The sequence below is a fragment of the Narcine bancroftii genome, unplaced genomic scaffold (assembly GCF_036971445.1).
Source record: "Narcine bancroftii isolate sNarBan1 unplaced genomic scaffold, sNarBan1.hap1 Scaffold_242, whole genome shotgun sequence".
NCBI lineage: Eukaryota > Metazoa > Chordata > Chondrichthyes > Torpediniformes > Narcinidae > Narcine > Narcine bancroftii.
Genome location: NW_027211977.1, coordinates 19,244 through 47,157, shown reverse-complemented (window position 1 = coordinate 47,157; position 27,914 = coordinate 19,244). Strand labels below are relative to the sequence as shown.

The window sequence follows — 27,914 nt, the reverse complement described above, 5'->3', positions numbered from 1 at the left end:
AGGGCCATGATTCACCTTGCATGTCCTGCTTAACTGAAATAGATCAGTTCACGCTGAATTTGATAAATTCAGATTTATTCAAAATAGATAAGCTGTGGAAAGATGGGTCATGAATTACATAAACAAGGTCTTACTGCAGCCTCCAAATGAGAGGAGGTGAATATCAAGGGCAAGAAAGTTTTTTTTTAAAAAGGATCGTTTCCTGAAGGAAAATTGGGGATTATGATAGACGACTTAAAGCTGAACACAAAGGTAATTACAGATTTGCAGGATCATGTAGGAAGTTGGAGAAACTTTAAATTTAACTGATTGAGTTCAGCCTGTTATATTCGTGATGCTGACACTTTGCATCAGTTCAACCGACTGATTCTCATTGGTACTCAACATCTGATGCCTCTCGCATCTGTGCCCAACAGTGGATTCCAGTGGCCCTGATCCCGCTTTTGCACAGTCGCAGTGTCCGGTGAAAACTTTCACTGTGTCCTGGTCACTGATGGTGCTGAGATCGGCTGGGAAGGAGTCCAAGGGCGAATGCGGAAAATGAATTTTCAACAACGTGTTGCACTTTGTGGTTTTGTTTGTGCGAAGTTGACTGAAAATACGACAGGAAATCACAGAAATAGGTTCTATCTAAACAGCGGTTCGTGATCGGAAGATTTCATGGTCAGTTTCTTGATCAGCAAGCCAAATCCTTAAAATATTCCCAAACATGTTCACAAAGCAAAGTCTTCATTGTCCAGTGTGATTAAAATAAGTTTATAAATAAATTTTACTGCATTCTCTGGTTTCATACAAGCTGGCAGAAAAAGGCACCATTGGAAAGACGTTCACATGTGGTGCTGTTTCTAAAGGTTCTGAGATGCAGCAATGAGAGGTCAGTAATAAAGTTCCTTGTCCCACCAACCTACACAGAAAGAAGAAACTTCAGAGACTGCTTATGCTGAGCCTGATGGTGTACCTACCACATGTCCCCACCCGGGGAGGGAGGTTCACTGTGTCCAACCCCGGGAGTGCGTGATGGGACGGCGCAGAGGGAGCTTCACTCTGTGTCCGACCCCGGAGTGTGTGACGGGATGGTGCAGAGGGAGCTTCACTCTGGGTCTGACACCGGGAGTGTGTGATGGGATAGTGAGGAGGGAGCATCACTCTCTGCCTGACCCCGGGAGTGTGTGACGGGATGGTGCAGAGGGAGCTTCACTCTGGGTCTGACACCGGGAGTGTGTGATGGGATGGTGAGGAGGGAGCTTCACTCTATGTCTGACCCCTGGATGTGTTGGTGGGATGGTGTGAAGGGAGCTTCACTCTTTGCCTGACCCCAGGAGTGTGTGATGGGACGGTGCAGTCTGACCCCAGGAGTGTGTGACGGGACGGTGCGGAGGGAGCTTCACTCTGGGTCTGACCCCTGGAATGTGTGGTTGGACGGTGCAGAGGGAGCTTCACTCTGTGTCTGACCCCGGAGTCTGTGACTTGACGGTGCGGAGGAGCTTCACTTTGTGCCTGTCCCCGGGAGTGTGTGATGGGAACAGCCCTTCAATACTCACTCCCTGGGTGCCGGCGAACTCCTAATTTCCGGATCTCATCGTAAACAAATATCAAAATTCCGAAGGGGATTGGAACGAACCACCACTGCCCTCTGCAGAAGGTGAAAGCCACGTACTCTCCTGTATCCCCTTACACTCCCACCTCTCTTTTCCCCCCTCCGCAAGTGGAAGTGTTGTCGGGGACTGAAGGAGGTTACAGAGATGGGGAGGGGTGTAGGGGACCGGATGGGTTACAGAGACAGGGAGAGGGGGAGGGAACCAGAGGGGGTTATAAAGGCGGGGAGTAGATTACAGAGACGGGGTGGAGTGTAGGGGACTGGACAGAGTTACAAAGACAGGAGGGGTGCAGGGGACTGGATGGAGTTACAAAGAATGAGGGGTGCAGGGGATCGGAGGGGTTACAGAGACAGGAAGGGGTGCAGCAGTCTGGAGGGGGTTACAGAGTAAGGGAGGGGTGAAGGGGACCCCAATGGGGTTACAGAGACGAGAGTGTAGGGGACTGGAGGGAGTTACGAAGATGGGAGTCGACAGGAGGGGGTTACAGAGACGGGAGGGATGTAAGGGACAGGAGGGGGTTACAGAGCCACGAGGGGACGGAGGGGGTTACAGAGCACGAGGGGACCAGAGGGGGTTACAGAGACAGGGAGGTGTGTCAGGGACAGGAGGGGGTTACAGAGACAGGGAGAGGTGGAGGAACCAGAGGGTTACAGAGGTGGAGAGTAGATTACAGAGACGGGGTGGAGTGTAGGGGACTGGACAGAGTTACAAAGACAGGGAGGAGTGCAGGGGACTGGACGGAGTTACAAAGACAGTGAGGGGTGCAGGGGACTGGACGGAGTTACAAAGACATAGGGGTGCAGGGGATCAGAGGGGTTACAGAGACAAGGAGGGGTGCAGGGGTCGGGTTACAGAGTAATGGAGGGGTGTAGGGGACCCAATGGGGTTACAGAGACGGGGAGAGTGTAGGAGACTGGATGGAGTTACAAAGACAGGGGGGGAGTGGACCAGAGGGGGTTACAGAGACAGGGAGGGATGTAGGGGACTGGATGGGGTTACAGAGACAGGGAGAGGTGGAGGGAACCAGAGTGGGTTACAGAGGCGGGGAGTAGATTACAGAGACAGGGTGGAGGGTAGGGACTGGACAGGGTTACAAAGACAGGGAGGGGTGCAGGGGACTGGAGGGAGTTACAAAGATAGAGGGGTGCAGGGGACTGGAGGGGTTACAGAGACTGGGAGGGGTGCAGGAGTCCGGAGGTGGTTACAGAATTAGGGAGGGGGTGTAGGGGATCCAATGGGGTTACAGAGATGGGGAGAGTGCAGGGGACTGGACGGAGTTACAAAGACGGTGGGGGGCGAGTGACCGGAGGGGGTTACAGAGACAAGGAGGGGTGTAGGGGACAGGAGGGGGTTACAGAGTCGGGGAGGGGTGTAAGGGACAGGAGGGGGTTACAGAGCCAGGGAGGGGACCGGAGAGGGTTACAGAGCCATGGAGGGGACCGGAGGGTGTTACAGAGACAAGGAGGGGTGTAGGGGACAGGAGGGGGTTACAGAGTCGGGGAGGGGTGTAAGGGACAGGAGGGGGTTACAGAGCCATGGAGGGACCGGAGGGTGTTACAGAGACAGGGGGGGTGTGTAAGGGACAGGAGGGGGTTATAGTGATGGGGAGGGGTGTAGGGGACTGGAGGGGGTTACAGAGACAGGGAGGAGTGCAGGAGATCAGAGGGGGTTACAGAGACGGGGAGAGGTGTCAGGGACCAGTTCCTGGGAAGCAACTGACCTTATGGGCATGAAGTTGAAGATATTGGGCATCCCAGGACAGTAACACAGGAAGTTACCCAGCAGCACCTGGAAAATGATGGCGGACAGGAGGACCTTGTTCCTAGGAAGAGAGGAAGGAAACACAGTACTCAACCCGACCCTTCAGCCCAACCTCCCCTGCCTCACCCATGGATTCGGTTGTCTGGGGTTTGGTAAATGCCCATTGAAAGGGAGGAGCGGACCTGGTTCGTCTTCTATGGACTGGGAGGCGGTAAAAAACACGAGGCTGGAGAAACTCAGCAGGTCCATTATGGAGCAGAGATAAGGACACAGAACCGATGTTTTGGGCTTCGACGAGGTGTGGGGAAAATGTCAGCTGGTGTCCGAGCAAAATGGTGGGTGGGGGAGGAGCACGGTCCCACAGGAAAAGGGAGGGGGTGATTCCACGAATTGAGAGAGAAGGGGTGGAGACCTGGTGGGATGGGGAAGGGAGGCAAGCAGGAACCGGAGAAGTCGACGCTGTGTGGCCGAAGAGCACCCGGACGGAGTAGCTACTCCAGTTTACAGTGCACGAGGCCGCAGACAGACGCAAGTGTGGGAAGGGGAGGTGGGAGCAAAATTGAAGGGGTCGGCTGCTGGGAGATCTCCAGTGCGGTCGGGGGTGGGGGGGAGGGTGCTCAGCGAGGCAATCTCCAGGTCCGTGCATGGACTCTCCAACGTAGAGGAGGCCACAGCGGGAGTCCCGGGTGCCGTAGACGACCCCCCCGCACCCATGGACACACTTGGAAGGTTGGCCTGGGGCCCCGAATGGTCGTGGGGAGGAGGTGTGGGCATGTGTGGCACCTCCTGCAGCCAACGGAGGGTCGGTGTTGGTGATTGGTGGGGAGGAAGGCAGTGTGGTATGGGAGGCTGTTCTGCCCCTCTCCCACTCCTATCCTATTGGGGCTATTCAGCCCCACCCTCTGTTCTGTGTCTCAGCCTGTCCCCCTCCCCGGGAGGTGAATAGGGTGCATCTTATCCCTTCCTTGGGATCTCGGGGATGGGGAGGGTGGGGATGTGGGGAGCGTCTCACCTGAAGAGGCCCTGCTGGAACATGGAGAGGCGGCGGGTTTTCCGGATGAGGCAGTCAGCGATCTGGCACATCTCAATGCTGATGAAGAAGACGGTATAACAGCAGTACTGCTGGTAACGGCGCTGCCAGTAGGTCTGGGGGTTGGGAGAGGAGACAGGAGGGTCAATGGGAAGGGAATCAGGTCCCCTTTGCCCTTCTGGGAACCCCCTTCCCCACTCCGAGACCATCTTCCTCTTCCCGAGACCCCTTCCCATCCCCAAGACCACCTTGCCCTCCTCGGGGATCCCACTGCCCTCTTCAGGAACCCTCCTTTCTCTACGGGGAACCCCTTTCCCCTCCTCAGGGACCTCCCCCTCCTGGGGACCCCCCCCCTCCGCTCCCCAAGGCCCCCTTCTCCTCCCCCAGGACTCCCTCACACTCTTAAGGATGCAACGGAGCACAGTCTTAGAATGAGAAGGGACCCGTTTAAAACAGAGATGAGGGGAAATTTCTTTAGCCAAGAGGGTCGTGGATTTGTGAATTCGCAGCCACGTCCAGCTGTGGAGGCCCGATCACCGGGGGAATTTAAAGAGGAGGTTGATGGGCATCTAACAAGTCAGGGGTTCACGGGATCTGGGGAAAAGGCTGGAAATTGGAACTAGATGTGAGAACAGTTTAGCTCAGGGTGGATTTGTGGAACAGACTCAATGGGCTGAATGGCATGCTTCTGTTCCCCCTCCCCAGGACCCTGCTCCCATGTTTCAATCTGCTTGTTCTTCTCCCAGTAGGGAATATTTTGGGGAACGGCTTTCAGCTGCTCGAAGACACTGTCTGCTGGACACCCGTCCCAGGGAGAGGGGGAGGGTCCAGGGAGAGAGGGAGGATCCCAGGGAAAAAGGGTGGGTCCCAGGGAGAAGGAGGGGGAGAGGGAGGGACGCAGGGAGAAAGGAGGGACTTACCCACTCTTGCCCATAGCTGTCCTGTAGGGAGTTGAGGCTCTGATCTTCCCATTGCCCTCGGAGGCCGATGCAGAGGAGGGGGTACCAGCCCTCCTGTGCCATTGTGGTGAAGTAGTCGGTAAAACCGGCGAAGGACTGGATCACCCCTGGGCGAGGCAGTGGGTGGGACGGGGGTAAAAAGAATCCTAGGTCAGACAACTGCTGGTTCAGCACCGCGGGGGAGGGAACGGAGGGGGGGATGTGAAGGGGACAGAGGGGATTGAGGAGGGAGGGGGAGGGGATGGTGGGGATGGAGGGATGTAGAGGGAATATCCGAGGGAATGTAGAGGAAATATCCTTACCAATTTGGAAGTAGGAGTAGACAGCAAGTTGCTCATTCACCAGCCGGTCCCTGCGAGGGTTTCGGGGACGAAGATTCATAATGTCACTCTCGGCTTTCTCGTATGCCAGCGACACCGAGGGAAACTACGGGGAGCAGGAGGGGTAGATTCAGCACGGGTACCCCACTCTCCTCCCCACCTCTCCTTCTCCCTTCCCATCCCCTCCCCCTCTCCTCCCCATCTCCCTCTTCCCCCCTTACCTCCCCATCCCCCTCCTCCCCCTTACCTCTCCATCCCCACTCTTCCCCCTTCACTCTCCTCCTCTCCTCCCCTTCCCACCACATCCCCTCCCCTCTCCTCCCCTCCTTCCTCCACCTTCCCTCCCCACCCCCTCCCCCATCTCCTCTCCTCCCCTCCCCTTCCCTACCCTCTCTTCCCCCTTCCCTCCTCTCCCCACCTCTCCTCCCCTTCCTTCCCAATTCCCTCCCCTCTGCTCCTTTCCCTCCCTTTCTCTCCTCCCCATCCCTTCCCCTCTCCTCCCCTTCCCTCCCCTCCCCTCTCTTCCCCTTCCCCACCTCTCCTCCCCTTGCCTCCCCTCCTCTCCACCCCTCCCCCTTCCCTCCCCCCTCCTCTCTCCACCCCCTCACAATGTCAGTGGCCAGCTCGATGAACAGGATGGTGATGCAGCCGAGCGGCAGAGGAACACTCATGGTGATGTAGATCAGGTAGGGAGCAAGTTCCGGAATGTTCTTCGTCAGTGTGTAAGCGATGGACTTCTTCAGGTTGTCGAAGATGAGACGTCCTGAGTAGAGGAGAGGTGTAACACTGAAATTTATCACCTCGCCCCACCCAGGAGTGTGTGATGAAACGGTGAGGTGGGAGCTTCACTCTGTGTCCAACCCTGGGAGTGTGTGATGGGACGGTGTGGAGGGAGCTTCACTCTGTGTCCGACCCCGGGAGTGTGTGATGGGACGGTGCGGAGGGAGCTTAACTCTGTGTCTGACCCCGGGAGTGGGTGATGGGACGAGAGGAATAATCTCGTACCTTGCTCTACGCCCGTCACAATGGAGGCAAAGTTGTCATCCAGCAGGATCATGTCTGCCGCGTTCTTGGCTGCGTCGGACCCCGCAATTCCCATGGCTATGCCGATATCGGCTTTCTTCAAGGCTGGAGAATCGTTCACCCCATCCCCTGTGACAGCCACGATGAATCCCTGGGGAGGGGCGAGGGACCGGAATGGCGTGAATTGGGAGAGGGTGCAGATTGACCATACACCCTCCAGAATCTGCCCCACAACCCCCATGTGGAGTAGGGGAGGCAAGAGAAGGGAGATGGGAAAGGGGGGGGTGGAGATGAGAGAGGGGAGATGGGAAAGGCAAGAAGGGAGGAAAGGAGGAGACAACAGGGGGAAGGAGGGGGAGTTGAGAGTGGAGGAAGGGGAGACGATTGGGGAGATGAGGGGCGAGGAGGGGTGATCAGAAGGGGAGGGGGAGAGACAAAGTGAGGGGTAGAAGAGAGAGAGGAGGGAAAAAGAGTGTAGGAAGGAAGGGGAAGAGGAAGGGAGGAGATAGAGGGAAAGGGAGAGGGGAAGCGGAGGAATAGAAGAGTTGGAGAATGGGGAAGTATAGGAAAGGGAGGAGGGGTGCAGGGATACGGACAGAGTTCCGACACCTACCAGCTTTTGGCAGCTCTCCACGATGATCAGCTTCTGCTGGGGTGAAGTGCGGGCGAACACGATCTCTGGGTGAGTACGGAGAATGTCCACCAGCTCGTCGGACGTCATATCCTTCAGTTGGCCCCCACTGATCACAGCAGCCCGGGCCTCACTGGGAGGAATTACAGAGACAGGGAGGGGTGTAGGGGACCAGAGAGGGTTACAGAGACAGGGAGGGGTATAGGGAACCGGAGGGGGTTACAGAGACAGAGAGGGGTGTAGGGGACCAGAGAGGGTTACAGAGACTGGGAGGGGTATAGGGAACCGGAGGGGGTTACAGAGACAGAGAGGGGTGTAGGGGACCAGAGAGGGTTACAGAGACTGGGAGGGGTGTAGGGGACCAGAGAGGGTTACAGAGACTGGGAGGGGTGTAGGGGACCAGAGGGGGTTACAGAGAGAGAGGGGTGTAGGGAACCGGAGGGGGAAAGAGAAAGGGAATGGGTGGAGGAGACCGGAGGGAGTTGCAGAGACAGGGAGGGGTGTAGGGGGCCCCAAAGGGTTACCTCTGGTCCACTTGTTCGACGGGAATCCTTTTCCGAGCTGCGATGTCTTCCACAGTCTCGCTGCCCTCAGAGATAATTCCCACGCTGCAGGCAATGGCTTTGGCTGTGATGGGGTGATCACCAGTCACCATGATCACCTGGACAAGGTCAAGACCAAGATAACCCCTCACATACTGATCAGGATCTCTGGATAAGATACCAGCCTGTACCCACCTCCCAGGGATCTCTCATTCTATATATAAACCCCCGAACCCCTGGATCAGACCCCAGTCTGTAACTCACTCCCGGGGATCTATTATTCTATATATAAACCCCCCTGAACCCCTGGATCAGACGCCAGGTTGTAACCCACTCCCACTCTGTTATTCCATATATAAACCCCCCCCCCCTGATCCATTAGATCAGACCCCAGCCTGTGACACACCCCCCGTGAATATGTTATTCCATATATAAACAACTCGAACGCCTGGAGCAGACACCAGCCTGTGACCCACTGCCGGGGATCTCTTATACTATATATAAAAACCCTAATCCGTGGATCAGATCCCAACCTGTGACCCACTCCCGGGCAATCAGTTATTCTATATATAAACCCCCTGAAACCCTGGATCAGACCTCAGGCTGTAACACACTGCCAGGGATCTATTTTTCCATATATAAACCCCCCCAAGCGACTGGATCAGACCACAGCCTGTGACCCACACCCGGGAATCTGTTATTCCCTATATAAACCCATCGTACCCCAGGTTCAGACCCCAGCCTGTGACCCACTCCCAGGGATCTATTATTCTATATATAACCCCCCCCCCCCCGAACCCCTGGATCAGAGTCGAACCTGTAACCCACTCCCGGGGAATTTTTATTCTATATATAAACCACCCGAACACCTGGATCAAACCCCAACCTGTTACCCATTCCCGTGGATCTGTTATTCCCTAAGTAAACCCCATGAACCCCTAGATCAAACCCCAACCTGTGACCCACTCCCGAGGATCTGATTTTTTTGTATATAAATCCCCTGAACCCCTGGATCAGACCACAGCCTGTAACCCATTCGTGGGTATCTTGTATTCTATATATAAACACCACGAACCACTGGATCAGACCCCACCCTGTGACCCACCCCCGGAGATTTCCTATTCTATATATAACCCCTCCGAACTCTTGGATCTGACCCCAGCATGTATACCCCTACCGGGTATCTGTTATTCTCAGAAGAAACCCCCCGAACCACTAGATCAGAAACCAGCCTGTACCCCACTCCCGGGGATCTGTTATTCTCTTTATAAACCCCCCGGACCTCTGGATCAGACCCCAGTCTGTAACCCACTCCCAGGGATCTATTATTCTATATATAAACCCCGCCGAACCACTGGATCAGACCCCAGCCTGTGACCCACTCCAGCCGGTAAACCCCCCGAACCACCAGATCAGAACCCAACCTTAACCCCCCTCCCGGGGATCTGCTATTCTCAGTTTAATCCCCCCCGAACCACTGGATCAGAACCCAGCTTGTAACCGACTCCCAGGGATCTGTCATTCTGTATATAAATACCCCGTACCCCTGGATCAGACACCAGGCTGTGACCCACTCCTGGTGATCTGTTATTCCCTATATAAACACCCCAAATACCTGGATCAGACCCCAGACTGTGACCCACTTCCAGGGAACTGTTATTCCCTATATAAATCCCCTGAACCCCTGGATCAGACCCCAGACTGTAATCCACTCATGGGGATCTGTTATTTTATGTATGAAACCCCCTGTACCCCTGGATCAGACCCCAGCCTGTAACCCACACCCGGTGATCTGTCATTCTATTTATAAATCCCCCGAACACCTGGATCAGACTCCGGCCTGTAACCCACTCCTGGGGATCTGTTATTCTATTTATAAATCCCCCAAAACCCTGGTTCAGATCCCATACTGTGACCCACTCCTGGGGATCTGTTATACTCTACATAAACCCCTCGTATGCCTGGATCAGAGCCAACCCTGTGACCCACCCTCAGGGATTTCTTATTCTATACATAACCCCTCCGAACCCCTGGATCAGACACCAGCCTGTACCACCCTCCCGGGTATCTGTTATTCTCAGTATGAACCCTCCAAACCACTGGATCAGAACCCAGCCTTTACCCCACTCCCGGGGATCTGTTATTCTATATGTCAAACCCCCAGACCCCTGGATCAGACTCCAGCATGTAACCCACTCCTGGGGATCTGTTATTCTATATAAAAACCTCTCGAAATTCTGGATCTGACCCGAGCCTGTAATCCACTCCCAGGAATCTGTTTTTTTCATAAATAAACCCACCCGAAACACTGGATCAGACCCCAGCCTATGTCCGACTCTCGGGGACGTGTTATTCTATATATAAAAACCCCAAACCCCGGAATATCCCCCAGCCTGTGACCCTTTCCGGGGATTGGTAATTCTATAAATAATGCCCCCGAACCCCTGGATCAGACCCCAGCCTGTGATCCCCTCCCGGGGATCTGTTATTCTATATATAAACCACACGAACCCCAGATCAGACTCCAGCCTGTAACCCACACCTGGGGATCTGTTATTCCATATATAAACCCCCCGAACACCTGGATCAGACCCCAACCTGTAACCCATTCCCGGTGATCTGGTTTTTTTTAATATAAATCTCCCAAACCCCTGGATCAGACCACAGCCTGTACCCCCCTCCCGGGGATCTGCTATTCTCAGTTTAATCCCCCCCCCCCCGAACCACTGGATCAGAACCCAGCTTGTAACCCACTCCCAGGGATCTATTATTCTATATATAAACCCCGCCGAACCACTGGATCAGACCCCAGCCTGTGACCCACTCTGGGGATTCTTTTAATCCATATAAAAACCCCACGAACCCCTGGATCAGACCCCAATCTGTAACCCACTCCCGCGATTTTTTATTATATATATATAACCACTCCAAACCCCTGGACCAGACCCAGCCTGTACCCCTCTCGGGGATCTGCTATTCTCAGTTTAATCTCCCCCCCCCCCCCCCCCGAATCACTGGATCAGAACCCAGCTTGTAACGGACTCCCGGGGATCTGTTATTCTGTATATAAATAGCCCGAATACCTGGATCAGATCCCAGACTGTGACCCACTTCCAGGGAACTGTTATTCCCTATAAAAACCCCCCGAACCGCTGGATCAGACCCCAGACTGTGACCCACTTCCAGGGAACTGTTATTCCCTATATAACTCCCCCAAACCCCTGGATCAAACCCCAGACTGTAACCCACTTCTGAGGATCTGTTATTCTATATATAAACCCACCGAATCCCTGGATCAGACCCTTTCCTGTAATCCACACCCGAGGATCTGTTATTCTATATATTAAATCCCACGAACCCCTGGAATCAGACTCCAGCCTGTAACCCACTCCTGGGGATCTGTTATTCTATTTGTAAACCCCCAAAACCCTGGTTCAGATCCCATACTGTGACCCACTCCTGGGGATCTGTTATACCCTACATAAACCCCTCGTACACCTGGATCAGACCCAACCCTGTGACCCACCCTCAGGGATTTCTTATTCTATATATAACCCCTCTGAACCCCTGGATCAGACCCCAGCCTGTACCCCCATCCCAGGTATCTGTTATTCTCAGTATGAACCCCCCAAACTACTGGATCTGTACCCCACTCCCAGGGATCTGTTATTTTCTGTATAAAACACCCAGACCCCTGGATAAGACCCCAATCTATAACCCACTCCCAGGGATCTGATATTCTGTATATAAACCCCCGAAGGCTTGGATCAGACACCAGCTTGTGACCCACTCACGTGGATCTGTTATTCTATATATAAAAACTCCCAACCCCTGGATCAGGCCCCAGCCTGTGACCTCCTCCTGGGCATCTTGTATTCTATATATAAAATCCCCAAAACCCTGGATCAGACCAAAGCCTTTGACCCCCTCCTGTTGATTTATTATTCTATATATAAACCATCGAACTCCTGGATCAGACCCAAGCGTGTGACCCCCTCCCGGGAATTTGTTATTCTATAAATAAACCCCGCCGAACCTCTGGATCAGACCCCAGGTCTGTGAACCCCGCCCGGTGATCTGTTATTCCCTATATAAACCCCCCGAACACCTGGATCAGAACCCAGTCTGTGACCCACTCCTGGGGATCTCTTATTCTATATATAAACCCACCGACCCCTGAATCAGACCCCATCCTGTAACCCACTCCCAGGGATCTGTTATTCTATATATAAATCCCCCTAACCCCTGGATCAGACTCCAGCCTGTAACCCACTCCTGGGGATCTGTTATTCTAATTATAAACCCCCAAACCCCTGGTTCAGATCCCATACTGTGACCCACTCCTGGGGATCTGTTATACCCTATATAAATTCCTCGTACGCCTGGATCAGACCCCACCCTGTGACCCACCCTCAGGTATTTCTTATTCTATATATAACCCCTCCGAACCCCTGGATCAGACCCCAGCCTGTACCTCCCTCCTGGGTATCTGTTATTCTCAGTATGAACCCCCCAAACCACTGGATCAGAACCCAGCCTGTACCCCACTCCCGGGGATCTGTTATTTTCTGTAAAAACCCCCGGACCCCTGGATAAGACCCCAGTCTGTAACCCACTCCCAGGGATCTGTTATTCTGTATATAAACCCCCGAAGGCCTGGATCAGACACCAGCTCGTAACCCACTCACGGGGATCTGTTATTCTATATGTCAACCCCCTGAACCCCTGGATCAGACCCCAGCCTGTAACCCACTCCCGGGATCTGTTATTCTTTATATAACCCCCCCAAAATTCTGGATCTGACCCGAACCTTTAATCCACTCCCGGGAATCTATTATTGCATATATAAACTCCCCCGAAACATTGGATCAGACCCCAGCCTGTGACCGACTCTTGGGGACCTGTTGTTCTATATATAAAAACCCCAAACCCCGGATCAGACCCCAGCCTGTGACCACCTTCCCAGGAATTTTCTATTCTATATATAAACCCCCCCACCCCCAAACCCCTGGATCAGACCCCAGCCTGTGACCCCCTCCCAGGGATCTGTTACTCTTTATATAAACCCCCCCAAACTCCTGGATCAGACCCAAGCCTGTGACCTACTTCCAGTGATCTGTTATTCCTTATATAAACCCCCCGAACTGCTGGACAAGATCCCAGCCTGTAACCCAATCCCAGGGATCTGTTATTCTCTGTATAAACCCCTCTGAAGCCCTCGGTTTCCACTTACTCTGATACCAGCCGTTCGACATTTCATCACAGCGTCTGGGACTGTGGCCCTGGGGGGGTCGATCATCGATATGAGTCCGTCAAAGCACAGGCCACTGGTGGGGAAGTTCATCTCATCCGTGTCGAAGGCGAACTCACGGGGAAATTCCTTCTCGGCGAGGTAGATGTGGCAGAATCCTGAGTAGGGAGGGTTGGCCTTGGTGACACGGCCAACTGCCCTCTTCCCTACTGTTGCCACCCTTCCCCTCCCCTTTCCCTCTCCTTCCACCTCCCCTTTCCCTCTCCTTCCCCCTCCCATCCCCTCTCCTTCCACCTCATCTCACTCTTTCTTCCCTTCCCCTCCCATGCCTTCCCTCTCTCTCCCTTCCCTCTTCCCCCTCCCCCTCCCTCCTGTTCCCTTCTCCCCTCTGCTCCCTCCTCCCTCCCCTTCCCTCTGTCCCTCCTCCCTCCCCTTCTCTCTGTTCCTCCTCCCTCCTGTTCCCCCTCCCCCTCTCCCCTGTTCCCCCACCCTCCCTCTCCCTCTCCCTCCCATCCCCCCTCCCTCTCCAGGACCCTGGGGAACACCTCCCCCCAGTCTCTGTGTACCCAGCACACGTTCGCCCAGGCCGCCCAGGTCCATGTACGCGGTCTGAAACGCCTCTTTCCACTGTCCATCGAGGGGCAGTTCCTGTCCTTTGATCATGATGGTGGCGCAACGTTCGAGGATGCGTTCAGGGGCTCCCTTCATCACCAGCAGGTACCGCAGGTCCAGGGGGTCCTCCATCTCGTGGATCGAGAGCTGCCATCGCAGCCCAGGGTTAGTGTGGACCCTCAACCCAGCTCCCCATGCTCTGTTTCCCCCCTCCACTCCCTCTCCTTCCCCACCCTCCCCTTCCTCACCCTGCCCTTCCTCCCTTCCCTCCCTCCCCTTCCCCTCTCACCCCTTCCTCACCCTCCCCTTCCTCACCCTGCCCTTCCTCCCTTCCCTTCCCCAACCTCCTTCCCTCCATTGCCCACTCCCTCCCCTCCTCCCCGCCCCCCAGATCCCCCCTCACCTGGAACTTGTTGGTGGAGTTGAAGGGTATCTCGCTGACCTTGCGGAACCGGTGCCGATAATCACACACGTTGCCGATGGTCAACTCAGTGAACTTTAGCAGTGCTGTCTCCGACGCATCCCCGATCACCTCTCTCTGCGTGGGATGGGGGTGGGCAGGGAGGGATGGTGGGAACGGTTAGTCCTGTGTGGCTCCTGGTAATTCGAACGCCAATCAACTTCCATCCCCCTCTGCCCCCTCTCCCTCTCCCCCTCTCCCTCTCCCCTCTCCCTCTCCCCCTCTCCCTCTCCCCCTCTCCCCCTATCTCTCCCCTCTCTCTCTCTCCCCCCCTCCCTCTCCCCTCCCTCAACCCCCTCCCTCCCCCCTCTCATCCTCCCCTTCTGCTCCCCTCCCCTTCTCTCCCCCCTATCCCCCTGTCTCTTTCTCTCTCTCTCTCTCTCCCCCCCACTCTTCCCCCCTACCCTCTCCCCGTCCCCTCTCTCCCCTCACCTTGGGGATGGGTGTACCCTCCTGGTTGGGCCGGAAGATGGCGCGGTTACAGAGTGTGGCCACTCGAGACAAGGCTCTCCACGTTTCCGATGTCTGGTCGAAGCTCTGACCTGGGGGAGAGGGGTTGGAGAGAGGCCTCATCAGTTCCCAAACATCCCCTCCCTCCGTGTCCCCTCCCTCCTTGTCCCCTCCCTCACCAACCCTTCTCTTCTCGTCCCCTCCCTCATCATCCCCTCCCTCACTGCCCACTTCCACCTTGCCCCCTCCCTCCTCGTCCCCTCCCCCCTCACCAGACTGATCCTCGGTGGTATCAGCTGAATGAATGTAGTTGTCGAACCACAGGTGAGAGACCGTCATCCTGTTCTGTGTCAGTGTCCCCGTCTTGTCTGAACAAATTACAGAGGTCGATCCCAATGTTTCCACCGCCTCCAGGTTCTTAACCACGCAGTTCTTCCGAGCCAAACGCTTTGCCGTGAGGGAGAGGCAGACCTGAACATATTCTCAGGGTCAGACCCAGAGTGGAGCTCCCTCCGCACCATCCCATCACACACTCCCAGGGTCAGACCCAGAGTGAAGCTCCCTCCGCACCGTCCCATCACACACTCCCGGGGTCAGACCCGGAGTGAAGCTCCCTCCGCACGTTCTCGTCACACACTCCCAGGGTCAGACCCAGAGTGAAGCTCCCTCCGCACCATCCCGTCACACACTCCCAGGGTCAGACCCGGAGTGAAGCTCCCTCCGCACCGTCCCGTCACACACTCCCAGGGTCAGACCTGGAGTGAAGCTCCCTCCGCACCGTCCCATCACACACTCCCGGGGTCAGACCCGGAGTGAAGCTCCCGTCCCATCACACACTCCCGGGGTCAGACCCGGAGTGAAGCTCCCTCTGCACTGTCCCATCACACACTCCCGGGGTCACACACAGAGTGAAGCTCCCTCCGCAACGTCCCGTCACACACTCCCAGGGTCAGACCCGGAGTGAAGCTCCCTCTGCACCGTCCCATCACACACTCCCGGGGTCACACACAGAGTGAAGCTCCCTCTGCACCGTCCCATCACACATTCTTGGGGTCAGACAACGCTCGGCCTCACCGTGACCGTTGCCAGGAGACCCTCTGGGACGTAGGCCACAACAATGGCCATGAAGAAGATCATGGCGTCCAGGAACTCATAGCCGATGGCCATGGCGACGCAGAAGAAGGTGGCACCGAAGAAGATGGCCAGGCCAGCGATGATGTCTACAAAGTGCTCGATCTCAATGGCGATGGGGGTCTTCTCGTTGCCGACTCCCGAGGCCAGGCTGGCGATGCGGCCGATGATGGTGCGGTCGCCAGTGTTGATCACGATGCCTGAGCCAATCCCTAGAGTCAGGGACAGGTCAGGGCGGGGTTGGCGGGGGAGTGCGGAGGGGCAGGGGTAGGGGAAGGGTCAGTGAGGGGTCATCTGGGGATCGCAGAGGGCCAGGGGACAGGAATGGGTCAGCGAGGGGTCATCTGGGATCGAGGAGGGGCAGGGGACAGGTCAGCGAGGGGTCATCTGGGGCCACGGAGAAGCAGGGGTTAGGGACAGGTCAGCCAGAGGTCATCTGGGTGTCGCAGAGGGGGAGAGGAAGGGTCAGTGTGTGGTCGGCAGTGGTGTCACAGATGACGGATTGGGCAGGGGTCAGGGATGGGACACAGGTCAGGGAGAGGTCCACAAGGAGTTACATGGATGGGTCGTAGATAGGTCATGGAGGTCAGTAAATGGGGAGTAGGGAGAGGTGGAGGGGAGGGAAGAGGGGAATGGGTGGAGGGGGAGGTGGAGGGGAGAAACGGGGAGGGGTATCCCTACCTTCCAGGCAGGTAGTGGAGAAAAAGGCGATATTCTTGGTCTCCAGGGGGTTACTGTGGGTGCACTCCGGACCCTTGGTGACCGGTTCCGACTCACCCGTCAGTGAGGAGTTGTCCACCTGTGGGATCGGGGAGGGGCCTTCACCTCTGCCTCTGAGACTCTCCCCCACCCTCCACCTCCTTCACCCAACCCCTGAACTGTGACCTCCCACCTCAAGCCTCAATCCTTGAAATCAATTCCGAATCTCTTATCCCTAAACCTCCACTCCGAACCCTGACTCCTGAACTCTGATTTAAACACTGAACGACAACCCATGAACTCTGATCCCTGGCCGTTGATCTCAAGTCCGTAACCTAACCCTCCGACCCCCTGAACTCAAACTGCTACCACCCATTCCCTGACCTCTGAACCCCTGAGCTCTGATCTCAGTGACACTTGCTACCTCCACCCTCCCAACCACCAACCTCCACTGCGGACCTGGGCCCCAAAGCCAACCTCCAACCCCCCAGTGACCACCCGCTCCAAACTCTGAACCCAAGGCGCAGCTCCAGAGACTTCAGAGTAGGCTGACCAGGCTGGATAGCACGCACATCAGAGTTCCCCGCCTGGCCCTTGCTGCCCACTCACCTACCTTACAGCTCGTGGCAGTGATAATCCGAATGTCGGCAGGCACACGATCTCCGCCCTTGATCTCCACCAGGTCACCAACGACCAGGAGGTTGGCATTCAGCTGGAACTTCTCTCCATTACGGACTACCGTGGCTTGCTGTGGGGGGTGGGGGATGAGAGAGGCACCTGTCAAATTCCCCACTATCATGCCCAGTGAGGGTCAGCGTGTGTGGGACCCGTCCACCCAGTGAGGATCAGTGTAGGACCCGTCCCCCCAGTGAGGTCAATGTGTGTAGGATTCGTCCTCCCCAGTGAGGGTCAGTGTGTGTGGGTCCTGTCCCCCCAGTGAGGGTCAGTGTGTGTGGGAACCCGTCCCCCCAGTGAGGGATTGAAGTGGGGGTGGGGGGGTTAGGGAAGATGGGGGAGGTGAGGGAGAGGGGTCAGGGATCAGGGTCTCCGCACGTCAGACCTGGGGCACGAGGTTCTTGAAGCTGGCAATGATGTTGGTGGACTTGAACTCCTGGTAGTACCCGAAACAACCGGTCACCACGACAACAGCGATGAGTGTCACGGCCAGGTAGAGCTGTCACAGAGGAGAGGGTTAATATGTCAGTGCAGCAGAGAGAGGTCCCACCCTCCCCCCTCCACACGTCCCGTCCACCTTACCCTTGGGTCTCTGAGCACAAGAGCAGGGATGTCTCGTTGCACCAGAGGGTGGATTCAGTTGGGGGGGGATATCAGTCCCCCAACGTGCCGGGGATGGGGGGGGGGAGTCAGCAGGTCTCGTGCCCCCACCCCCCCCCGTGGGAAGTAAAGGGTGAACCAACGATTCGGGACTGAGGGATGAGGGAAAAGCAAGCAAGATGGAGGGGAGGGGAGGGGAGGAGAGGAGGGAGGGGGAAAGAGGGGAGGGGAAGGCAAATAGGGAGGGGAGGAGAAGGGGAAAGGAGGGGAGAGGAGGGGAGGGGATGGAGAAAGAGAAGGACAAACCAAGAAAGGATGTACACGATGAACGGTCGGGCACTGAGGAGTGCAGTGGAACAGAGGGATCTGGGAACACAGATACAGAATACCCTGAAAGTGGCATCACATGAGGAGTCACGTGATGGAGTAGTGGGCAGACGGAGAACTCCAGCCCTCTCCAGAAAAGTCGAGAAAAACAAGAGAAAATACAAAGGCACAGAAATAAAAGTTAAAGAAAAGTGAGTATAAAGGTGGAAAGAAGATGGAGACAAAAGAAGAAAAATCAAAATCAACGGTAAGATGAGAGGAAGAGAAGACAACGGAGGAAAAAGGTGAAGGCCTTACCTGTCCAAAGAGGCCCGCTGTGGAGAGAGGAGCCCGCTAACTCGGGTCGATAGAAAAAGAACTACAACAATGGCTCACAGAGCCGAGTAAATGTGCGCAACTGCGCATGCGCGACTCCTCGCGCATGCGCGATGCGCATGAAAAAAAACACACCGACGGGAGGGGGGACCAGCTGGGGAGTCGATCTCCACAGCCGGCAACGACAGCTGCAGAACACCTGCAGCAAGAAGAGACCACAGAAAACAATGAAAACAAGAAAGAAGAGAAGGAAAGGGCAACAAAGAAACAACAGATGGCCAACCCAGAGTAAGAAGAAGAGGAAGAACACAGTGAAATAGATGAAGGGAAAGGCAAGGTAAAGGATATACTTGCTATTGTTAGAGGATACATGGAGTCATTTAAAGAATGGCAAACACAGGAATTCAATGATTTAAGAAGAAGAATAAACAACACAGAAGAGAAAGTGAATAAAATAGATATGACCTTAACAGAAATGGGGAAAAAAATGGACAAGATGGAAGAACGGGCAGTAGCAGCAGAAATGGAGGTAGAAGACTTAAAAAAGAAATTGGAGGAATCTAATAAAAAAACTAAAGAGACACAAGAACTACTAACTCAAAAAATAGATACAATGGAAAATTATAACAGAAGAAATAACATAAAGATAGTGGGCCTTAAGGAAGATGAAGAAAGCAAGAATATGAGGGAGTTTATAAAAGATTGGATCCCTAAGACCCTAGGATGTCCAGAACTACAGCAAGAAATGGAAATAGAAAGGGCACATAGAGCATTGGCCTCTAAACCACAACAAAATCCAAGATCTATTGTAGTAAAATTCCTAAGATATACTACAAGAGAAAAGGTACTGGAGAAGACAATGGAAAAAGTAAGAGAGGGCAACAAACCACTGGAGTATAAAGGGCAAAAAATCTTCATTTATCCAGATATAAGTTTTGAACTCCTAAAGAAGAGAAAAGAGTTCAATACAGCAAAGGCGATTTTATGGAAGAAAGGGTATAAATTTATACTGAAGCATCCTGCGGTATTGAAAATATTTATTCCAGGACAACAAAACAGACTGTTCTCAGATCCAGAAGAAGCACGAAAATTTGCAGAACAATTACAAAAACAGACTGAGAGATGAAGACGGGTAATGAGAGTAAAAATGATCACGATTGATATGTATGTGGGTAAAGACAAAAATAGACTGAGGGATGAAGACGGGTAATGAGGGTAAAAATGACCACGATTGATATGTATGCGGGTAAAGAGGTATAAGAGTGAATAGAGACAATGGGCATACGTGAAAGTATCTGTAATTAGAGGAAAACATAGATAGTATAGACAAGAATTAATAAGGGAAGGTAATGGAATAGAGAGAATAAGGAGGGAATTAAAAGAGTGACCTTTGTGACATATGAAAAGTGAAATCTTTTCTGGGGGGTGCTGGGTGGGGGAAAAGAGCGGTCACTACAAAATCAGTTGACGCTTGCGAGTGGATTCGCAAATCCAAATGGAGAGGGGAGATGTGGTTGTCCGACAAGGGATAAAGGACAACTCAGGAGGGGAAGGGGAGATTGGGGATAAAGAAGAGAGAAATAGGAGAATAAGGAAAATGTTGGATGTTGTAGGAATGTTGTCTGGTAAAGAGTTGAAAATAAGAAAACAGAAATGGAAAAGGATGAAAGGTAATGATGGAAAAACGGAAAGAGAAGATAAACAAAATATAAAATGGCTACGCTGAACTATATGACTTTAAATATTAATGGAATACATAACCAAATTAAAAGGAAGAAACTACTAAATTTACTAAAAAAGGAAAAAATAGATATAGCATTTGTCCAAGAAACACACTTAACTGAATTGGAGCACAAGAAATTAAAGAGAGATTGGGTAGGACATGTAACAGCAGCATCGTATAATTCAAAAGCAAGAGGAGTGGCTATATTAATTAGCAAAAATGTGCCATTTAAAATAGAAGAGGAAATAATAGATCCAGCAGGGAGATATGTTATGATAAAATGTCAGATATATTCGGAGCTTTGGAATCTACTTAATATATATTCACCTAACGAAGAAGATCAAAAGTTTATGCAAGATATCTTTTTGAAGGTAGCTAATACGCAAGGGAACATACTAATAGGAGGGGATTTCAATCTGAATTTGGATCCAAATATGGATAAAACGGGGAAAAAAATTAACAGGAAGAACAAAGTAACCAAATTTATAATTAAATCAATGCAAGAAATGAAACTTGTGGACATATGGAGGAAACAAAACCCAAAAGAAAAGGAATACTCATACTACTCGACTAGACATAAAACATACTCAAGAATAGACCTATTTTTGTTATCAGCTAGTATGCAGGATAGAGTAAGAAAAACAGAATATAAAGCGAGAATGCTATCGGACCATTCACCCTTAATACTGACAGTAAAGCTAGAGGACATCCCTCCAAGAATGTATAGATGGAGATTAAACCCCATGCTACTTAAAAGACAGGATTTTAGAGAATTTATTGAAAAACAATTAAAAATGTATTTTGAAGTAAATACGGAATCAGTGGAAGATAAGTTTATACTATGGGACGCAATGAAAGCATTCATTAGAGGACAAATAATAAGTTATGCAACCAAGATGAAGAAGGACTATAATCAGGAAACAGAGCAGTTGGAAAGGGAAATAGTAAACATAGAAAAAAAATTAGCAATAAAGGAAGATACAACCAAAAGAAGAGAATTGGCGGATAAAAAATAAAATATGAAACATTACAAACATATAAGGTGGAGAAGAATATAATGAAGACAAAACAGAAATATTATGAACTAGTTGAAAAAACACACAAAATCTTAGCATGGCAGCTTAAGACAGAGCAAACTAAGAAAATGGTATTAGCAACAAGGAAAAAAGACAAACAAATTACATATAATCCAAAAGAAATTAAGGAAAACTTCAGAGAATTCTATGAACAATTATACCGAACTGAAAACGAAGGGAAAGAAGGGAAAATAGATGAATTTTTGACTAAAATTGAACTACCAAAACTACAAATAGAGGAACAAAATAAATTAACAGAACCATTTGGAACAGTAGAAATACAAGAGATAATAAAAAAATTACCAAATAATAAGACACCAGGAGAGGATGGACTCCCAATAGAATTCTACAAAACATTTAAAGACCTATTAATACCGCCCCTCCTGGATGTAATCAACCAGATTGATGAGACACAAAACTTACCAGATTCATGTAAAACAGCAATAATTACAGTGATACTAAAACAAGGGAAAGATCCACTCGCACCAGCGTCATATAGACCAATATCTTTGCTAAACACAGATTACAAGATAATAGCTAAACTATTAGCAAACAGATTAGCAGAACAGGTACCGAAAATGGTAAATTTAGACCAAACTGGATTTATCAAAAAAAGAAGCACAACAGACAATATTTGTAAATTTATTAACTTAATTCATGCAGTAGAAGGAAATAAAGCACCTGCAGTAGCAGTTGCTTTAGACGCAGAGAAGGCCTTCGACAGAGTAGAATGGAATTATTTGTTCAAAGTATTGCAAAAATTCAGTTTACCGGAGAAGAATATATATTGGATTAAAGCATTATATAAGGGACCATTAGCGAAAGTGACAGTAAATGGACATGTATCAAAGCAATTTAACTTAAGCAGGTCAACGCGGCAGGGATGCCCACTATCACCTTTATTGTTTGCGTTAGCTATAAAACCACTAGCAGAATTGATAAGAATAGATAATAATATAAAAGGAATAAAAATAAAAGACAGGGAATATAAAATCAGTCTATTTGCGGATGATGTGATAGTGTACTTAACAGAACCAGAACTATCAATAAAAGAACTATATAAGAAATTGAAGGAATATGGAGAAGTGTCGGGATACAAGATAAACGTAAATAAAAGTGAAGCAATGCCTATGAATAACGCAGATTTCTCAAAATTTAAGAAGGAATCCCCATTCAGATGGCAAATGCAGGCAATAAGATACCTAGGTGTACAAATAAACAAAAATCTAGGCCAATTATATAAACTCAATTACAATCCACTAATGAAAAAATTACAGGACGATTTAGAGCATTGGAAAGAGCTACCACTAACACTGATAGGAAGGATAAACTGTATTAAAATGAACATTTTTCCAAGGATACTATACTTATTTCAGGCATTGCCAATACAATTGACAGAAAAATTCTTCAAAGAGTTAAAGAAAATAATAAGGAAATTTTTATGGAGAGGGGGGAAACCGAGGATAGCACTAGATAAATTAACAGAATGGTATAAACAAGGAGGCTTACAATTGCCAAACTTCAAAAATTATTATAGAGCCGCACAATTAAGGTACCTATCAGATTTTTATCAAACAAGGGAAAAACCAGACTGGACGAGATTAGAATTAGATAAAATAGGGGAAAAGATACCTGAACACATATTATATAAATGGGACGAAAAATTGGTACAACATAGAACTTCTCCAGTATTACACCATCTCCTCAATATATGGAAGAAGATTCATGTAGAAAGAAATAAAACAAATTATCAATTACCAAAACTAATATTGACGCAAAATAAACTACTCCCTTTTACAATAGACAACCTTTCCTTTAGAAAATGGGAAAAAAAAGGGATTAAAAGAATAGAAAATTGTTTTTCAGGAAGTAGATTCTTATCCTTTGAACAAATGAGAGATAAATACAATATAACTGGAGATACAGCGCTGGCATATTACCAACTGAGATCTTACTTGAAAGATAAATTAGGAAGCAATTTGAGTTTACCAGAGGGAAGTAACCTTGAATATGTGATTACAGATACAATGTTAATCAAAAGATTTATAACAAATATGTATATTAAACTGCAAGAAAAGGAGAATGAGGAAACAAATGGTAAAACTAAACAAAAATGGGAACAAGATTTAAATATAAAGATAAAAAAGGAAACATGGGAGAAATTATGTTCTGGAACGATGAGAAATACAATAAATACGAGGCTGCGTATGATACAATATAATTGGTTACACAGACTATACATTACACCGCAAAAGTTAAATAAATGGGACCCAACAGTATCTGATAGATGTTTTCGATGTAAAAAAGAAAGGGGAACAACAATTCATGCAATCTGGACATGTGAGAGAGTAGAAAAATTTTGGGATGATCTCAATCAGATATTAAATAAAATAACAGAAAACAATATACCAAAGAATCCAGAGATCTTTCTCCTAAGTAACATAAAAAACAAAGAATTTGGAATTGATTTGGAGGATGCACAAAAAAGATTTGTTAAGATAGCCCTAGCCGTAGCAAAAAAATGTATTATGTCAACCTGGAAATTGGAAGATAATTTGAAAATACAACAATGGTATATAGAAATGAATAAATGTATTCCATTAGAAAAAATAACATATAGTTTAAGAAATAATATTGAAATATTCGAACAAGTATGGGAGCCTTACATTAAATACAATAGCGAAAACCTACCGGGAACAAACATTACCTAAGTTGATGGAAGGAGAAGAGAAGAAAAGAATGGACTCAGTAGAATTTCTGGTGTATTTTTGTTGAATGACAACATTGTCTGACTGGCTTAATGCAACCTAGATTGTATACCTAAAATGAATGAGAGGGGGGGGGGTGGGGGAGTGGCTTGGGAGGATGGAGGGGGGGGAGAAAAAGTCACTGTATATGTGTGAAAAAGAAAAAGTGTATATCATGGCTAACGTGATTTATGGTGTGAAAAATAAAAATTTTTTTAAAAAAAGTGGCATCACATGTGGACGGGGTTGTAATGAGAACTTTTGGCACATTGATATAGGTTAAGGTTGAAAGGGGAGATGTTTAGGGGGAATTTCTTCACACAGAGAGGGGTGGGGGGGTGTGGAACGAGCTGAGGTGGTGAATGTGGGCTCAATTTTAACAGTGAAGAAAAGTTTGGACAGGTCTGTTGATGGGAGGGGTATGGACTGGGACTAGGTTTGGCACGGACTAAAAGGGCCTGTTTTTGTGCTGTAATGTTCTATGATTCTACGGAGGGGGAGAGGTAGAGGCAGGGAGGAGTGCAGGAGAACAGGCCCAGCCCATGGTCTGCCACGGGGACGATGGGCCGAAGGTCCTGTGTCCCAAACTCACGTTGTCGTATCCAGCCAGGTTCCCCCGCCCCGCCTCGATGCCGAAGGCGATGAAGCAGATGACAGAGGCGACCCACATCAGGCACTGCAGACCCCCAGCGAGCTGGCGAGCGAACTTCACGTACTCTGGGGTGCCCTTGGGTGGCTTCAGCTCGTTCAGGCCGTCCTGCAGGAGAACCTCCTCTGCCTTGGCATTGCTCAGGCCCTGGGTGGGGGTGCGGAGAGGTGAGTGGTGATCCTGGTGGTCAGGACCCCTCCCCCCCGTCTCTTACCCTCCTCCACTCACCAACCGTCCATCCTCAAATTCCCTTCCCATCTGCCTCCCGTCTCTCCATCACCCAATCCTCATCACTGTCACTCTCCCCAGAACCTTCCCTCGTCTCACCCACTCTCCACATCCCCCTCTCCCCATCCCTCCATTCCCCTCTCCATCCCCCAAACATCCTCTGTTCCTAACTACCCCGTCCTCCATCCCCTCTCATCCTCTCCCCCTCTCTCCTTTCATTGTTACTCTACCACAAACTCTTCAATCCACCTCTCTCACCTGCCCCCATTCCCCATCACCCCCAATGAGTGTCAGTGTGTGGGACACGTCCCCCCCAGTGAGGGTTAGTGTGTAGAGCCTGTCCCCCCAGTGGGGATCAGTGTGTGTGGGACCCATCCTCCCCAGTGAGGGTCAGTGTGTGTGGGGCCTGTACCCCTGCCCCCTCTGAAGTTAGACGCCCCCACCTCTCCATCAGTCCTACCCGCTCGATGCTGGTGTCATATTTTTCCTCCAGTTCTTCAATGCTTATTTCGTGGTCGTCCTACATGGGAGAGAAAGGGATGGGGGGGTGTTAAGAGGGGGAGTGGGGAGAGAGAGGGAGGAGGAGAGAAAGATGTAAATGAGGCAGCTCAGAGGGGAATGAGGGAGAGCCAGTGTGTTGATGGGAGATGAGGGTGGGATGGAGGATGAGGGAGGAGAGGAGGCAGAGGATGGGGGTCAGAGTGAGAGAGGGAGTGAGAGTGATGGACGAAGATCGGGAGGGAGAGGTGTGTTGGAGCGGCTGAGCAAGAGGGAACAAGGAGGGGATGAGGCAGGGAGGGTCCAATTTCCAAGGAAGCATCAGATGAGGTGATTGGCTGCTGAGTTGAACCAGGGTCAAGGGTCATGTTCGGGTCAGAGGTCACGGGTGAGGTGACAGGGTTTTTAATGGAGGGGAGGGGTGGCAGGATGGAGGGGTTGTGAGGTCAGGAGTTACCATGGGATTGGGCAGGGTGATGGGGTCAGGGGTTGCGATGCGGCCAGGGGTTACGATAGGATCAGGGGTGATTTTGGAATTGGGGACTCTTGTGCGGCCAGGGATCGAGCAATGTCAGAGGTTACAATTAGGTCAAGGTTCATGAAAAGGCCAAGGGTTATAAGTAGGTCAGGAGTCACCATGAGATCAGGGGTCACGGTGATGTCAGTGGTCATCGTGAGGTCAGGGATTATGAGGAGGTCAGGGGCCATGATAAGGTCAGGAGTTGTGTTGAGGTCAAGGGTCACAGTGAGGTTAGGGGTTATGAGGAGGTTGGACATTGAGGTGAGGTCGAGGTCAAACATGGAGCTAGCCAAGGTCTTGAGAGGTCGAAGCCCTCCTCCTCAGGTGGTCAAGGGTCAGAGGTGAGGGAGGAATGGGTGAGGACTCACGATGTCCATCTCCTTCTTCATCCCCTCCAGACGTTCCTTCTTCTTCATCTTCTTCTTCTTCATGTTGGCCTCCGGCCCCCCCTTTCCCGGCACCTGGTACATCTCCAACTTCTCCTGGGGAGGGAGGGAGTGTCAGTTAATCCGGGACCATGTTCCTCCCCCCAATCCCCCATAGTGAGAGCCCCCCACAAGAAACAGGAGCAGGAGGTGGCCATTTGGCCCATCAAGACTGCTCCCCCATTCAATGAAATCACAGCTGATCTGATGATCAGTTCATCTCCACCTTCCTGCCTTTCCCCCACATCCCTTCATTCCCCGACGACGTAAAAATCTACCCAACGTGGTCTCAAATACATTTACTGATGTTTCCTCCACTGCATCAATGGGTAGTGAATTCTACAGATTCCCCACCTCTGGGAAAAGCAATTCCTCCACATCTCCATCTTCAGTCTACTCCCCTGATCGTGAAGCAATGTCCCCTCTCTCTCCCTCTCTCTTCCTCTCTCCCTCCTCTCTCTCTCTCCCCCTCTCTCTACCCTCTCTCCCCCTCACTCTCCCCTCTCAATCTCCCCCTCTCTCCTTTCAATCTCCCTCTCTCCCCTATCCCCCTCTCTTCCCCATTCCCTCCCCTCTCTCTCCCCTCAATCTCCCTCTCTTTCACCCCATTTGCCCCTCAATTCCCCTTAAACCCTCCAGTTTTTAACTCCCTGACCCTGGGGTGGGGGGGGGGGGAGAGAAACTGTGACCATCCACCTTATCCCCATCCTTCGTGGTTTTATAAACTTCTATCAGGATCCCCCCCCCCCCCCCCCCCACACCAGCCTCAGACACTCCAGGGAGAAAAGTCCCAGCCTCTCCTGATAACCCAAACCCCCTCCCCCAAGTCCTGGGGTCATCCCAGTGATTCTTTTCTGCTCCACCTTTCCCAGCCGGGCGGTCAGATCTGCCCGCGATTCTCTGACCGTGGTCACACCAAGTTAATTCAAGGACAAATAGTCTGGTGAAAATGGTCAGTGAAAATTTGGGCCACTCACGGATTTCATCATCTCTGATAGCGGTTCGAAAGTCCTGGTAATCCCTGCCCACGTCTGCCCCGCACCAGCCACAGGAGCGGCACCAGGTTCCACTTTATAACCTGGGTTTCCCCTCCCCTTCCTCGCACCCACGTCCCAGAGACAGAGAGTGAGGTGTGTACCTGAAAGGAACAGGTCTGTACGTCAGTAACTAATGCAGATAACAGCTTATCGGACCCCAGTTCTGACCGATACACCTTCAGAACCAGTAACTAAGGTCATCGATTAACACGAATTCGACAGCTCCCCCGGGGGTGGGTCACAGGCTGGGGTCTGATACAGGGATTGAAGGGGTTTATATATAGAATAACAGATCCCCGGGGGTGGGTCACAAGCTGGGGTTTGATCCAGGGGTTTGGGGGTGTTTATATATAGAATAACAGATCCCCGGGAGGTTACAGGCTGGGGTCTGATCCACGGGTTCAGGGGGTTTATATCTAGAATAACAGATCCACAGGAGTGGGTAACAGGCTGGGGTCTGATCCAGGGGTTCAGGGGGTTTATATATAGAATAACAGATCCCCAGGAGTGGGTCACAAGCTGAAGACTGGATGGTGCTGCAGAGATCAGGAGTTGGGGACTGGAGGGGATTACAGAGACAGGGAGGGATGTAGGGGACTGGAATTGGTTACAGAGACAGGGAGGAGT

At 51.2% G+C, this 27,914-nt stretch overlaps 1 protein-coding gene across 1 annotated transcript; it reads right to left on the bottom strand.

The window, feature by feature from the left end:
• Positions 1 to 77: 77 nt before the first annotated feature.
• On the bottom strand, positions 78 to 27,382 carry LOC138750725 (potassium-transporting ATPase alpha chain 1-like). Its single transcript, XM_069912835.1, has 23 exons — positions 27,228 to 27,382; positions 26,194 to 26,307; positions 25,268 to 25,327; positions 24,523 to 24,726; positions 17,528 to 17,641; positions 17,081 to 17,215; positions 16,450 to 16,567; positions 15,712 to 15,980; positions 14,910 to 15,108; positions 14,620 to 14,729; positions 14,131 to 14,265; positions 13,682 to 13,874; positions 13,098 to 13,273; positions 7,847 to 7,983; positions 7,305 to 7,455; positions 6,674 to 6,842; positions 6,277 to 6,431; positions 5,651 to 5,774; positions 5,310 to 5,455; positions 4,372 to 4,505; positions 3,319 to 3,420; positions 1,542 to 1,633; positions 78 to 904 (listed from the first exon to the last, which is right to left on the bottom strand). The coding sequence occupies exons 1-23, from the start codon at positions 27,237 to 27,239 to the stop codon at positions 876 to 878; spliced, it is 3,078 nt and encodes a 1,025-aa protein (XP_069768936.1). The 5' UTR covers positions 27,240 to 27,382; the 3' UTR covers positions 78 to 875.
• Between the last annotated feature and the right edge of the window lie 532 nt (positions 27,383 to 27,914).

What these genes read in the sequence shown, in the direction of transcription:
- LOC138750725 (XM_069912835.1), bottom strand. An exon ending in TGGAGAGCTGCCAAAAGCTG is followed by an intron (nt 6,843 to 7,304) that starts GTAGGTGTCGGA and finishes GCCCCTCCCCAG; the next exon opens with GGATTCATCGTGGCTGTCAC. An exon ending in TTCAACTTCATGCCCATAAG is followed by an intron (nt 1,634 to 3,318) that starts GTCAGTTGCTTC and finishes CACCTTCTGCAG; the next exon opens with AGGGCAGTGGTGGTTCGTTC.